Source organism: Helobdella robusta (assembly GCF_000326865.2).
Source record: "Helobdella robusta unplaced genomic scaffold HELROscaffold_11, whole genome shotgun sequence".
Classification (NCBI taxonomy): Eukaryota; Metazoa; Annelida; class Clitellata; order Rhynchobdellida; family Glossiphoniidae; genus Helobdella; species Helobdella robusta.
The window spans coordinates 2,650,264-2,663,409 of record NW_008703617.1 but is presented as its reverse complement, the minus strand read 5'-3'; the positions used below and the strand labels follow the sequence as shown (position 1 = coordinate 2,663,409).

The 13,146-nt window shown below is 32.5% G+C and overlaps 3 protein-coding genes across 3 annotated transcripts in view; 1 reads left to right on the top strand and 2 right to left on the bottom strand.

The window, feature by feature from the left end:
* The window catches only part of HELRODRAFT_167356 (hypothetical protein), a gene marked incomplete at both ends in the record, with an annotated part of 3,594 nt that extends 3,233 nt beyond the window's left edge, over positions 1-361 (top strand). Inside the window, one exon of the mRNA XM_009012873.1 lies at positions 331-361. Coding sequence (XP_009011121.1) covers positions 331-361 — 31 coding nt within the window. The remainder of the gene's footprint in view (positions 1-330) is intronic.
* Positions 362-651: 290 nt separating this feature from the next.
* HELRODRAFT_109167 (hypothetical protein) lies at positions 652-5,119 on the bottom strand (the record flags this gene model as incomplete). Its single annotated transcript, XM_009012872.1, has 10 exons — positions 652-1,043; positions 1,156-1,294; positions 1,525-1,632; positions 1,835-1,970; positions 2,152-2,300; positions 2,472-2,653; positions 2,933-3,027; positions 3,327-3,426; positions 4,265-4,394; positions 4,789-5,119. Coding segments are annotated over 10 exons (1,486 nt in total), but the record flags the coding sequence as incomplete, so codon positions are not given.
* A 1,195-nt stretch (positions 5,120-6,314) lies between these two features.
* HELRODRAFT_190205 (hypothetical protein) overlaps positions 6,315-13,146 on the bottom strand; it is a gene marked incomplete at its 5' end in the record, with an annotated part of 8,203 nt that continues 1,371 nt past the window's right edge. Inside the window, 7 exons of the mRNA XM_009012871.1 lie at positions 6,315-7,931; positions 8,240-8,287; positions 10,323-10,406; positions 11,068-11,163; positions 11,445-11,551; positions 12,018-12,066; positions 12,147-12,275. Of these exons, the coding sequence (XP_009011119.1) occupies positions 7,104-7,931; positions 8,240-8,287; positions 10,323-10,406; positions 11,068-11,163; positions 11,445-11,551; positions 12,018-12,066; positions 12,147-12,275 (1,341 nt within the window). The 3' untranslated portion in view covers positions 6,315-7,103. The remainder of the gene's footprint in view (positions 7,932-8,239; positions 8,288-10,322; positions 10,407-11,067; positions 11,164-11,444; positions 11,552-12,017; positions 12,067-12,146; positions 12,276-13,146) is intronic.

The following is a 13,146-nucleotide window of genomic DNA, read 5'->3' as shown; positions in this document are numbered from 1 at the left end:
GTAATTTGGGGAACAGTCCTGACATTCATCTAAAACAGTTAACAAAATGCCAAAACCGATTCATCAGAATATTTAAAAATCTTCATCCTCATTGTCACACAAGTGAATATTATCTCGAAATGAAAATACTCAACATCAAAAACTTGTTCATCTACCACGTTGCAACATTCATTTTTAGATTTCTACGTCAGCAATTGCCGGCATTTTTTAGAAACTTTTTCACTTTTGGAACTTCCATTCAAGCAAGAACTACACGCCACACGCCACTTTTCTATGCCCCACCAGCCAGAATTAAAGTACTCTGCATGAGTTTGAAACACACCGGCCCAGGAATATGGGAGACGATTCCACAAGAAATTAAAGATTGTAACACTTTGCATCTTTTTAAAAATAAACTGAAAAATTTTTTAATTACGAAAAGTTCTGTTTTTCAAGGATAATAATGTATATGTATATATATGTATATAAGTGTGTACATATTTCATTAACATTGATACATTTTCTCCTATTGACAATTTTATTTTATCATTGAGAAGCAATTTTGAACTGCACGGTGGCCGAGCCCACAAGAATTAATTTTCTTTTTTTGGTCTCCGAATCATTCATGCTTTTGTTCTGTTTGATTGAATAAAAGTGATTTGATTTGATTTGAATACAAATATTTATTTCACCATGATAAATAAAAATTTTTTTAACCATTTAAGAGCAAAATTATACGTAAAACATCCGTCAAATAATGATAATAAAGAAATGATTAACAAACAATCAAGTAAATAAATACAACAGGAATTAAATTTCTTGAAAAAAAATGAACGAACATTGAACAACACTCACACCAACATGCAAACAATCTACATGCGCTCACCCACTAACAATATATATAAGTAACAATTAAATTATCTGACTACAACATTAATATCATGTTAATTAAACAATTAATGGCTCCATCAGTTTCCCTCCATCCATGATACGGTCAAACGACATCCGTGAGAGGTCGATAGTGACATAGTCATCTCTCAACATGTACTCCATGATTGCGTGACCTGTGGAAATGTGGTCATGTGCCTAAGACGATAAGATCAGAAAAACAAAACGAAACCAGAGCAACCTAATGAAGCACAAGAAACGGAAATAAAAAACCATCAGCACACCAACCGATGGCGGGTGAATGTTGGATGCCGTGCCCCGTGCACCCCGTTGCCATGAAGAAGTTTCGATGGTAGGGATGGTTGCCTATGATGAGGTTGCCATCAAAGTAATTGTAATCGTAATGTCCGCACCACGATCCTGTCAACTGCATGTGTTCGGTTGTGTTGCAGTGTATGTTGTGTTGATTTGATAGATAAATGAACTAGACGTACGATTGGATTGGTTGGATAAATTAAATGAGTGAAAAAAGTTGAAGTATGAACAATGATCCATGACTGATAGATACATAGATGTTTAGAAGGGCAAAGTTTTGAAAAATGCAAAGGCTCACAAACTAATAAAACTTCTTTAATACAGAAAACTTAGCAAGCCAACCTTCAAACATTCAAAAGCAGGCACCCTTCGAGCAAGAGCTGGCCAGATGTGGTTTTTGAAGAATTCCTCATCAGCAACCGTCTGGTTGGGGTCTGGTTCCGGCTCGCCCTGTTGGTTGAGGGTAAAATGATAAAAACTTAAATCAATATTCAATACATTTACTAACCATCAAATCAATTAACTATCCAATAAACAAAATGAAACATATGAAGAAAAGTTTTTCTAAATGAAATTAACATCGCAATCCGTGTAACAAACAAACGAACATAAAATAACCATTCACAACCAACTAATCAACAAAATAGCCAACCTGGGGAGGGGATGCTCCACAAACATACATGCCCCCTAGTCCCTCTCGCCTCACGTACACACCGGATGGATCGATTAGCATGGGTGTTTGGAGGCCTGGTCCATCAGGGCAGTGAAAAACGTACACATACCGAAGTCTTTGAAGGTGATGGTAATCATGAAAAGGTTCACAGCGGTTACTTACTAAAATAACGTCATCCAAACAAACAAAAAATCATTGCTTTACAATAGAAACACACCAAAATACAACGCAGCACAACACTCAGCACTACATACAACACAAAACGAGATGACAAAACAACGATAGCAATATGGCACCTGGGTTCAACTGGCAATGCAAACGACAGAGGGCCCTCTTTCTCAACACCGATGCCGGCCATTTTTGCAATCTCACTTGACCAAGCTCCAGCGCAGTTCAGAACCATCGCAAACTTCAAATCGTGAACTTTACCATTTGGTGTCTTTACCTTTGTTAGGAAATGATTATGACAAGTGAACTAAAAAAAACGTAAGCAAGAAAACTAAAACAAATGAAAACAGACAATACTAATAAAATGAATAAAATCCAGACAGACGACAAACAAACAAGCAGACAAAAAAAGACAGACAAAGATTGACTGATAGATAGAGAATGCAACCTTAACACTTCTGAGCAGTGGTCTTTGCTCATAGGATTGTGTGACAGGAGAATTGATTTTGGTAGCTTCAGTTTCAAAACCGACTACCTCTCCAGTAACCAGGTTGACACCGAGGGATGCTGCCTTGACCTTGAGGGATGCCAGGAGGAGCCAGGGATCGAACCAACCCTCGTTCTGTATCCCTAAGATGACGACGACGATGATGATGGCGATGGTGACTAGACAAGATGATGACGTGATGGTATGGTCTGACGCTATATAGATGATAAAATGATGAAAAAGTTAAAAGTCTGTTAATGAAGATAATGAATGAACTTGTAGTAAAAATATTTGACTCTATAATTTATAATTCCTAATGATAACAACCACATAAAATATGGAAAACTTGGCAATGAGTGTAACATTTATCACAATCATCATCAACAACATCTTCACCATCATCACCATCGATGAGTAATCACCATAGCAACCAGCTTCAACATCATCAACATTCATCCAAGGAAATTTCAGTTTCAGCTGGTCTCTACTCATGTAATCAACTTTGGCGCCTAGGGATCTGGAAGTGACGATGGCGGAAATGATGACGATGATGACGAAGAAGATGAGGATGAAAACGATGATGAAAAGATGATGGAAATGATGATGAAAATATTGATAATACTGAAAAAAAATTAAAATATGGCAAAACTTCAGAAAATAACAATGACAGCACTGAAAATGAGATGACGATGAAACCGATGAAGATTGTGATAAAATAATTGAGTAAAAAGATGACAATAAAGTGATGATGACAAACGTTGCAAACCAATCACCAATCGACAGCTTAACATCAACAACACAACTTGAACGACATACATCTGAGTCTCGTAGTTTTCTTTCAACTGTTGTTCGCCCTCTTTAGTGGCAAGAAACAAGTAGCCCTGGTGGTTAAAACAAACATCTGGAGGATCCAAACCTAGGGATCAACAAGTTTTTTTATCTACATTTTACAAAATTATTATAGAGAGAGAGATTGAAAAAGATTTTGAAAATCTAAAAAAAAGATGGAAGCCGCCGAATTCAATGAGGTCAGGTAACATCATTGTGACTGATCAGTTTAATTCCTATAGAAGTATAAAAAACATGATATCTGAAAACAGCATAAGCTTTGAAAGATCTATGGTTAAATCTGACACACTAGCACATATGTTTATAGTATGTAAGTGTACCATTTTGATATTATAATGTTACATATATGCAGTTATGCAAATGAAAGCTATCAAGAAAAAAAATCAAAGGCAGAATATATGTTATTGATAGAAATAATTGAGACCAAAGGTTGTTAACCATCCCAAAGGTTCTCAATCATCCCATTACAATAACCTTTGATGCGTGTTTACATTTGCATGCTTATATCATCAAAATTTTTACATCAATACATTATTATGTGATATAAGGTTGTGATGTGTTGAAATCAATGACATTATAATTTATAACAGTTTAATTTCAATTTTGTTATAATTAGATTGGAAATTTTTTATTTGAATAATCTAGAAAATACAAATTAAAGTATGATATATTACACTATAAAAACTACCTTGCATAAATTATCATCAGTGAAATTCAATAGCTAACAGATTGAATGAAACAAGACACAAAGTCACTCCATTGGAATAAAGCATAGATGCAACCACAAAAACAACAACAAAACAATACAAACAGCCAAGTTTATAACACAAACTTTATAACACAAACACAAATTTGAAAAACTTCTACATAATAGCAAAAAGGCAGCAAAAAGACTAACAACCAACTTAAAACAGACAGATGTTCTTTAATTCTCCTAAAAAACTCAGCAGAGAAGAGAGACATCTGGATGTTTTCTTTTAATCCAAATTGCTGCCTGATACCTCCCACTGATAACGTGGTAGATGCTTTTGAGTACTGCAGAATGCAATAATACATTATCGATTTGTTTAAATTTCAAAACAATGGGGATTGATAAATTCTGATAAAAACAACAAAAACCATTTGTTGTTCTGTTATAAAAATATAAATTAAATGTTTTCATGGTTCTACTTTGTTATAATTATCATGATTTATGACTTATGTATGTGAAAAATATGAAATATGAATGATGTTTCAGAATAAAGTGACATTCTCAGTTATATTTTCATTTTATTAAACAAAAATTAGATAAACTTAGCTAGAATTTTTAAAAAAACTTTTAATACCAACATTATATTGAAATTATATAAAAAAAAAATTTATTTTATTTTATATTTTTATGTTATCACAATTTCATCTTTAAGAAGCAATTTTCATAAAGTCCACTAACTGTGGGATCTTTTTCAATGAGAGTGACAGAGTAGCCTGCAGGGTTGTTTTGCTTCATCCAAAAGGCGGACGACATTCCTATGGCTCCTCCTCCAATAATGACAATGTCTGATTCGTGAGGTACCTCCAGAGCTGAATTTATAAGTCGGGTATTTTTTAATTTCTCAAAAATTGACTTTAAATTATCATCTGTGGTGCCACCGCTGCCAGACGTTAACTGCCTTTTATGAAGATGTGACTTGATGAATGTTATTTTGTTACCAAGACCTGGAAGATTGGAGGATTTGAATCTGCCAGCATTAGCAGCACTACAGAACAATCGTAAAGTCATTTTAGTTCTAAAAAAATATTATTAACAAACAATTATCTATTGAATTTCACAAAAATTGAATACATTTGCTAATCAATATTATTATTTAAAATACATTAAATTAAGACGAATTTAAACTGCGTGCAAAACACGATTTCACCCGATCACTTTTAAACGTAATTTTTTCTTCGACACACTTGTACAACTAAAGACCCAGATAGATATAAACTAGCAAACACTCGGACTGAAAGGAATTACCATTACGTCAATACGACATATCTAGCGAACGCTGTTATGGTTTCCACCATCAAATTATACTTTTTTAAGCTCAGAAAATTTTGTTCTATTTAAATCTTTTAAAAAACAACCAGCCAAATTTACTCTATCAACGCCACACTGAAAAACAAACGGACTATAGTGCGTGTTCAGTTATGCACAATGGTAACTAACAGGTCTCTTCAAGTTACTGTGCATATTAAAAATGTCGGAATTTTCATTACAAAAATATACGCTTTTATGCTTAAATGATTGAGCAGTACATGAATCTAGTAAAAAAACTACTAGCTTAATTCACTATATCAGGGCTACATTAAAAAAATATCGATCTATAGCTCGATTTCAGTATTACATAATGCTAACTATTTGGTCGATTCAAGTTTCTATATATCGAAAATGCTAAATGATACATTATCAAATTACACATTTCCATTTTCAGGAGTTTGAGTGCTACATGAATCTTATATATATATATATATATATATATATATATATATATATATATATATATATATATATATATATATATATATATATATATATATATATATATATATATATATATATATATATATATATATATATATATATATATATATATATATATATATATATATATATATATATATATATATATATATATATATATATATATATATATATATATATATATATATATATATATATATATATATATATATATATATATATATATATATATATATATATTTATTTATTTATTTATTTATATCCATGGCTCTACACGAATCTAATATAAAACTACCAGCTTAATTCACCATATCAGCACAACATTCTAAAAAAATCTGATTTTAGTGCTTTTTCAGTATAATACGTCATAATAACTTTTTGGTATGATTCAAGATATTATATATCAAAAACATCTGTATTTTGGCCTATTAAATAGTTGTGTAATAATAACAAACTTTAAACCTTTTATTCAGTAAACCAATTTTTAATAGTTAATGTTTGGGATGTTATATACTAGTTTACCTTCATGAAGTTATATAATGTAACATAATCATCATTCGACACATCATTCTTTCAACAAGATCCAAAACGACGAGTTTCAATCACACTTTAAATTAAACACAAACAATGTTCGTCTAACGATGATGTAATAATATCATTGGAGGTGTAGGTATTGTAGGTCACATTTTACATTTATAAGTGTAAATAAGTAAATATAACATTGTCTTTAAAAGGTAGTATAAAACTAAAATAAGTATAATTAGTATTAAAACATTTCTTTGAATTTTATAAAAAGTTTTCAATAAGAATTTTTGTTTTAACATCCTGGTATTTATCGTGGTCCATTTGTCAGGTCCAGTTTAAGATGAACCGCATCACCATTTTAACATTTTTTAATTGAATATTAAGGTATTAACAGCTATTATTAAGTATTAGTTATATTAATTGAAATAATTAATTAAAACATTAATATTAATTTGGAACAAAACACAAAACGATGTTAAGTAATTGGAAAAATATCGTAACAATGAGACGACAGATTTACAACATTTCAAAATAAATTACATCCATTATATATATATATATATATATATATATATACATATATATATATATATATATATAATATATATATATAATATAATATATATATAATAACATATAAAAGTTATTCATGATGTCTTGATGATACTTTTTCATATTTTATTTATCTTATGTTGTAAGGCTGAATCATGTCTAACTCAGCTCTCTATATTGAATGCCGTGTGATTATTTTCTTTTGTGAAAGTTACCTGCAATGATGGAGTTTGCTGCTGCGGCTCTTGACGTTGCTGCACCTGCTGCTGCTGTTGAGGTTGTGGTTGCTGCTGATTGTTTTTTGCTAGCGGTGTGTCACATGATAATTGTTGTTGTTGTTGTTGTTGTTGTTGTTGTTGTTGGGAATTGTCATTTTGTTGTTGCTTTTTTTGTTCATTATCGTCCTGAATATTGTCACTTGGTGATTTTAATTCTTCTTGAGGCAACTGTCTGTGATATATTTGCAAGACATTTTTATTCTGACCGTATTGTCGATCGTTGTTGTTGTTGTTGTTTAGGCTCGATATTACATTGGCAGTGGATGGACCTGCGTTGTTTGCGTTCGTTGTGATTGTAAATAATTGTGGTTGTGGATGTTGTTGAAGTTGTTGTTGTTGTTGGTAGTGATAGGGATGTTGTTCCGACAACTTCGAACAATTTGGACCAGAGCTCATTTTCTTCTGATGTTGTTGATATTGTTGTTGCTGCTGCTGTTGCAGATATAGCTGCTGTTGCTGATATTGTTGCTGTGAAGCTAAATTTAAGAGTTGAATACTCAGCTCTGCTGCAGTTTGCTGTGGAAGATGAGGACGTGATGAAGAAAATGATGATGGTGATGACGATGACGATGATTGCTTGCTTTGTGGTGAAGTCTTTTGTTCAAGATTCAACGATCGATTGCTGTTTTTGGCTTGTTGTTCTAACTGGTGTTGCATCATTTCTTGCTGTTGTTCTTCTTGGTCCTGCTGGGCTTGCAACTTCTTTACCCTCTCCTATAAAATTATTCAACATTGTTCTACACTCCAACTTTATAAATTTTATAATTTTTTTCGATAATTATTTACTATTCTATTAGATAACCGTTCAAAAATTTCCTGCTAAACCAAAAACTACGACACACACAAAGCATATCTGAATAAACGAAACTGAACGCCTCATACAAATTTTGTGCAAAGGATTTCTTTACATTCGAGTCTCTTGTTACTAGAACACTCTTAACTTTAACGTAATCTTCCCATTGCCGAATATATATATACATATTTCATAAGTATAATAAAGGTAAGAAATTGTCAACATTCACTTTGTGATCTCTATCCTTTTGGTCGTATTTCCATCGTTTCTTCAGTGCCTGTAGATAAGTGTGTACGTAGGTATGTATGTTTGTGTATTTGTATGTTTGTGTTTGTCTGTGTATTTATATGTTTGTGTATTTGTATGTCTGTTTTTGATTGTGTATTTATATGTTTGTGTATTTGTATGTTTGTGCTTGTGTATTTATATGTTTGTGTATCTGTATGTTTGTGTTTGTTTGTTTGTTTGAGTGCTATATATATGGATGTTTTTATGTTTTTACGATTCTGTGTATTTTTTACTTTTTATCTGTTTGTTCGTGTTTGTCGTTGGTTAAAACGCTGATAACATGGACAGTAGTTAGTTAGCTACATGATGTTACAAGTGATAATAATTACGATTAAATATAATGGAGAAGAATATTTAGACTGAAATGATAAAGACGATGATAATAGCTGCACTGGTTATAACATTGACGACGACGATGATGATGGTATAATGATGATGAAGCCAGGATGGCGACGACGATGATGACGACGACTGTGATGTCCTTTAATACCTCTCCTGAAACTCTGATGAAACAAAGTCCCATACCATTTCCATTGCCCAACGATGCGTTTTTTTTATTAAAAATTTAATGAGATAATACCAAAAACACATCTTGAAAGCAGATCATTATACATAAAAATATTTGACTATAAACATTCAACAAATATAGAAACATTAAGAATTTTTCAGCATAGCAATATCATGACATCAAAAAATTAATAACAACAACAACAACAACAAAACATCAAAGCTCTATAACAACAACGACATCAACAACGCCACAACGTGTTCGAACATACAAAATGCTTCCACAGTCCTTCTTTCATTTCATATTTATAATCTATGTCTACCTTACATACGTCTTTTGGTAATAATAGATCTAGAATTTTTTTACAATTCTGTTTTATGTATTTCTTGAAGGTGACAACAGCCCATGTGTAATAGGAGGAATCTCCATGTATTAGAGCATAGAGCAATGCCGGGATACTTAATCTTTTTGCAGTTCATTAACAATACGTTTGTATCAAATGTTTGTATGTTGTTGTTTGTTAGTTGGTTTTGTTGTATGTTTGTTTGTTGTTGCGTATGTTAATAGATTTTATTGTATTGTTTGTTTGTTTGTCTGTTTGTTTGTTTGCTGGGTATAACTAAATCACGTTCCATATTTGTAGTTACTGTCTTATGTTGCTAGGTAAGGAACAGCTGTTGATGTAACAGGAAATTTACGTGACGTCACTTCAAATCAAAACAACATACTTTTTAGTTGATCTCCCATTATTTACGTTAAAAAGGATGTGTCGGAATGTTTTTCAATTATCTCAGTTTGCACGTATGTCATACTTCTCTATTTTTTGATTGCATGTATTGATCTGTCTGTATATGAATGTGTGTGTATGTTTGTGTGTGTGTATGTGTGTGTGTTTTTGTAGACAAATTCATTTGAATATGCATGCGCTTTGTATGCGTACGTGTATATACTTTTCTAATGTATATAAATATTCATATTTATTCATTTTTTACGCAAATTTTGCAATCCTGTTTGTGTCTATGCCTAAATGAACCTACTTTATTAAATGCATACGTGCACGTAGCTAGATGTTACACCGTGTTTGAATAAATTTATGCTGGCTCAGCGCTCGTAAGTATCTTAGTAAAGGGCGAACCAACATGTATTAAATTTCATTTTTCCAGGGTTAAGACGTCGGTTGACACCACAGTTAAAATGCCGACGGCATTCAGCCAAACATTTTTTTAGAAGTTACGAAATTATATATGAATTTCACGGTAAATTGTAAAAATTCTTTGCGGAAAAAGTTAACTAATTGCGGGACGGAACACGTGATTCGGGGCGTGAGAAGGTAATAACAAACAATTGTTTTCATTATTTTCGCGTTTGTCACCATCCTCATCGTCGTCGTCTTCATCATCAGTTGCAAATCATCATCACCATCAACAGCAGCAACTGTAGCAGCAGCTGTAGCAACAGCACTAGTAGTAGCAGCAGTAGCAGCATCCACATCAAAATCATTACCACCATTACTGACCACGATGTAGATGTACATGAAGAAGAAGACGTGGAAGAAGAAGTACGATGAAGCGCTCACTCCAAGGCCCCATTTGTCAACCACCTTTTGAAGTGGATGAATGGAATGAATGAATGAATGAATGAATGAATGAATGAAGGAGTGAATGAATGAATAAATGAATGAATGAAGGAATGAATGAATGAATAAATGAATGAATGAATGAATGAATGAATGAATGAATGAATGAATGAATGAATGAATGAATGAATGAATGAATGAATGAATGAATGAATGAATGAATGAATGAATGAATGAATGAATGAATGAATGAATGAATGAATGAATGAATGAATGAATGAATGAATGAATGAATGAATGAATGAATGAATGAATGAATGAATGAATGAATGAATGAATGAATGAATGAATGAATGAATGAATGAATGAATGAATGAATGAATGAATGAATGAATGAATGAATGAATGAGTGAATGAGTGAATGAATAAATGAATGAACGTACAAGCAAAAGAATAAACACTCGAAAAAGGAATGAAATTTTAAATGATTGAAAGAACTAATAAAAACAAAAATGATAACATAAGAACGAATGAATTAAAGAATAAACAAACAAACGAGTGAATTAACGAACGATATTATTCATAATCATGAGATGTTATTACAATTATTATTATTATTCTATAATTAATAATAATTAATAATATAATTTATAATTAATATCGCCATTATGATCATCTTCATCACCTTAGCTAGGTCTATGTCGTTTTTGAAGAGGGGTATGATGGCGTGCCACACGCACACACTGCACAAAATCGCCATCGAAGTTAAGATGTACTTGTCCTAAATTATGTGAGTAAAATCGTCGTCGTCATTAAGCCAGCTATTTAGCTAGCTATTTAGCTAGCTATTAGTTCAGTCATTCAACCATCCATCATTGCCGGTTAATTAGCTATCACTTCAGTTATTCAAACAGCCATCATCATCATCGTCGTCATGTAGCCAGCTATTTAGCCTGTTATTAGTTCAGTCATTCAATCATCTATTCATCTAGCCAGCCAACCAGCTAACGAACCAAATAAGTGAGATACGATATCCTTGGCAGGGTTTGACTGACGACGAACTTGAACGTGATGGTAGTTAGGAGGAGGATGAAGGAAAGCTGAAGCCGATTCTCTGGCTTCGTCAGCTCCACTGAAAACGTCGCGAATGTCAGACTGCATATAAAGAGCTGGCAATCGAAAATGTTTTCATCATAATCGTAATAAAAAAAATTAACAATAATTTTATTTCTATCATTCTCTTAAGAGCCTTATAAGCATTCATCGTCGTTATCTCGTTATTATCAGCTACACACATGGAAGAAGCACAATATTATTTTATTTTTATCAACAGCAATAATAAGAAGAAATAGAAATTTGATTACATAAATGATATGGGGAGTGATGGCGCCGCTGATATGTTATTTTTCTTAATGTTGTTTCAGAAAATATCAAAATGCTTAAGTGTTAATATAGAATAATACAAATAATAACAATAATATCAATGACAATCATACGGTGATGAAGAGGAAGGGATGCTGACAATACCCAAAATAGTAATAATAATAAATAATAATTATAAATAATAATACAACAAATAAGAATAACCGAAATCCATATCTATAATAATAAACGGCAAAAGCGAAAGTTACACACCATGACGAGAAAAATGTTCCATATGTAGAAGCCAGCCCTCCTGGAAGCCCTGCAAGACGTTGAAAAGGATGGATGTTTCATTTTGGAATTTTGAAAAATCTTCGTCGTTATACACTTCCAGGTTTCAACGTGGCTGTGCAGTGCCCATTCCTGTTCGTCTACGAACGACTGAACGTTGATACTTGATATTTCCAGGTTGTCCTCCTCTAACTCTAGCTCTATGTCCGCTCTTTCGCTTGTTATCGTCAGAGTTAGGTCCTGTATGCGCGTGTATGTTTGTGTGTGTTTGCGTGTGTGTGTGTGTGAGTCGTCAAAATTAGGTCCAATATGCGTAGCGTACTTGTGTGCATGCGTGTCTCGTCGTCAGAGTTAAGTCTTATGTGTGTGTGTGTGTGTGTATGTGTGTGTGTTAACCAGTATATGTGAGTTTTTATCTTTTTGTATCTCAATGTATCTCAATTTATTAATCTTTTTATGTTGGATATATTTTTATCATGTTAGTTCCTTTCAAAGTTGCGTTTCCGTGCCTGTATTGTATTTTTGTTTGCGTGCTTCTCACTATCACCCCAAAATGTTAGAATGATAATCAAAAGTAATGAAATCATTCAGCAATGACAGGCGTGATGGATATGCTAGGCATCATCATATCACATCATCCCCGTCTTATGAATTTTGCACACCGAGTTTAAGCAAATATTTACCTATTTTCTTTGTAATGCATATGCCTGATTTATACATAAGAGGTATTGTTGATTATGGATATGTTATACCTAGAGGTATTGTTGCTGTTGGGAATGTTATTTTTTTATTTCATCGATTGTTGAAGAAACATCCTTCGCCGATTAAAAACAAATATTTAGAAGAAAAATACACATACTCAAACAGACACACACAAGCACACATTTTAAAGCATGCTTAAATTGAGTATGTGTGTGTGTGTTTGTGTGCGTGTTTGTGTGTGTGTGTTTGTGTGCGTGTGTGTGTGCGTGTGTGTGTGTGTGAAAAACTCATAGTAGTTAACCCGTTGCTTTTACGTCGCATCTATTAGATTAATCGATTAGAAGATTTCTTTGAAAATAGCGGCTCCGTTTGATCTGATCATACACGGGCATGCATACACAAAAATACA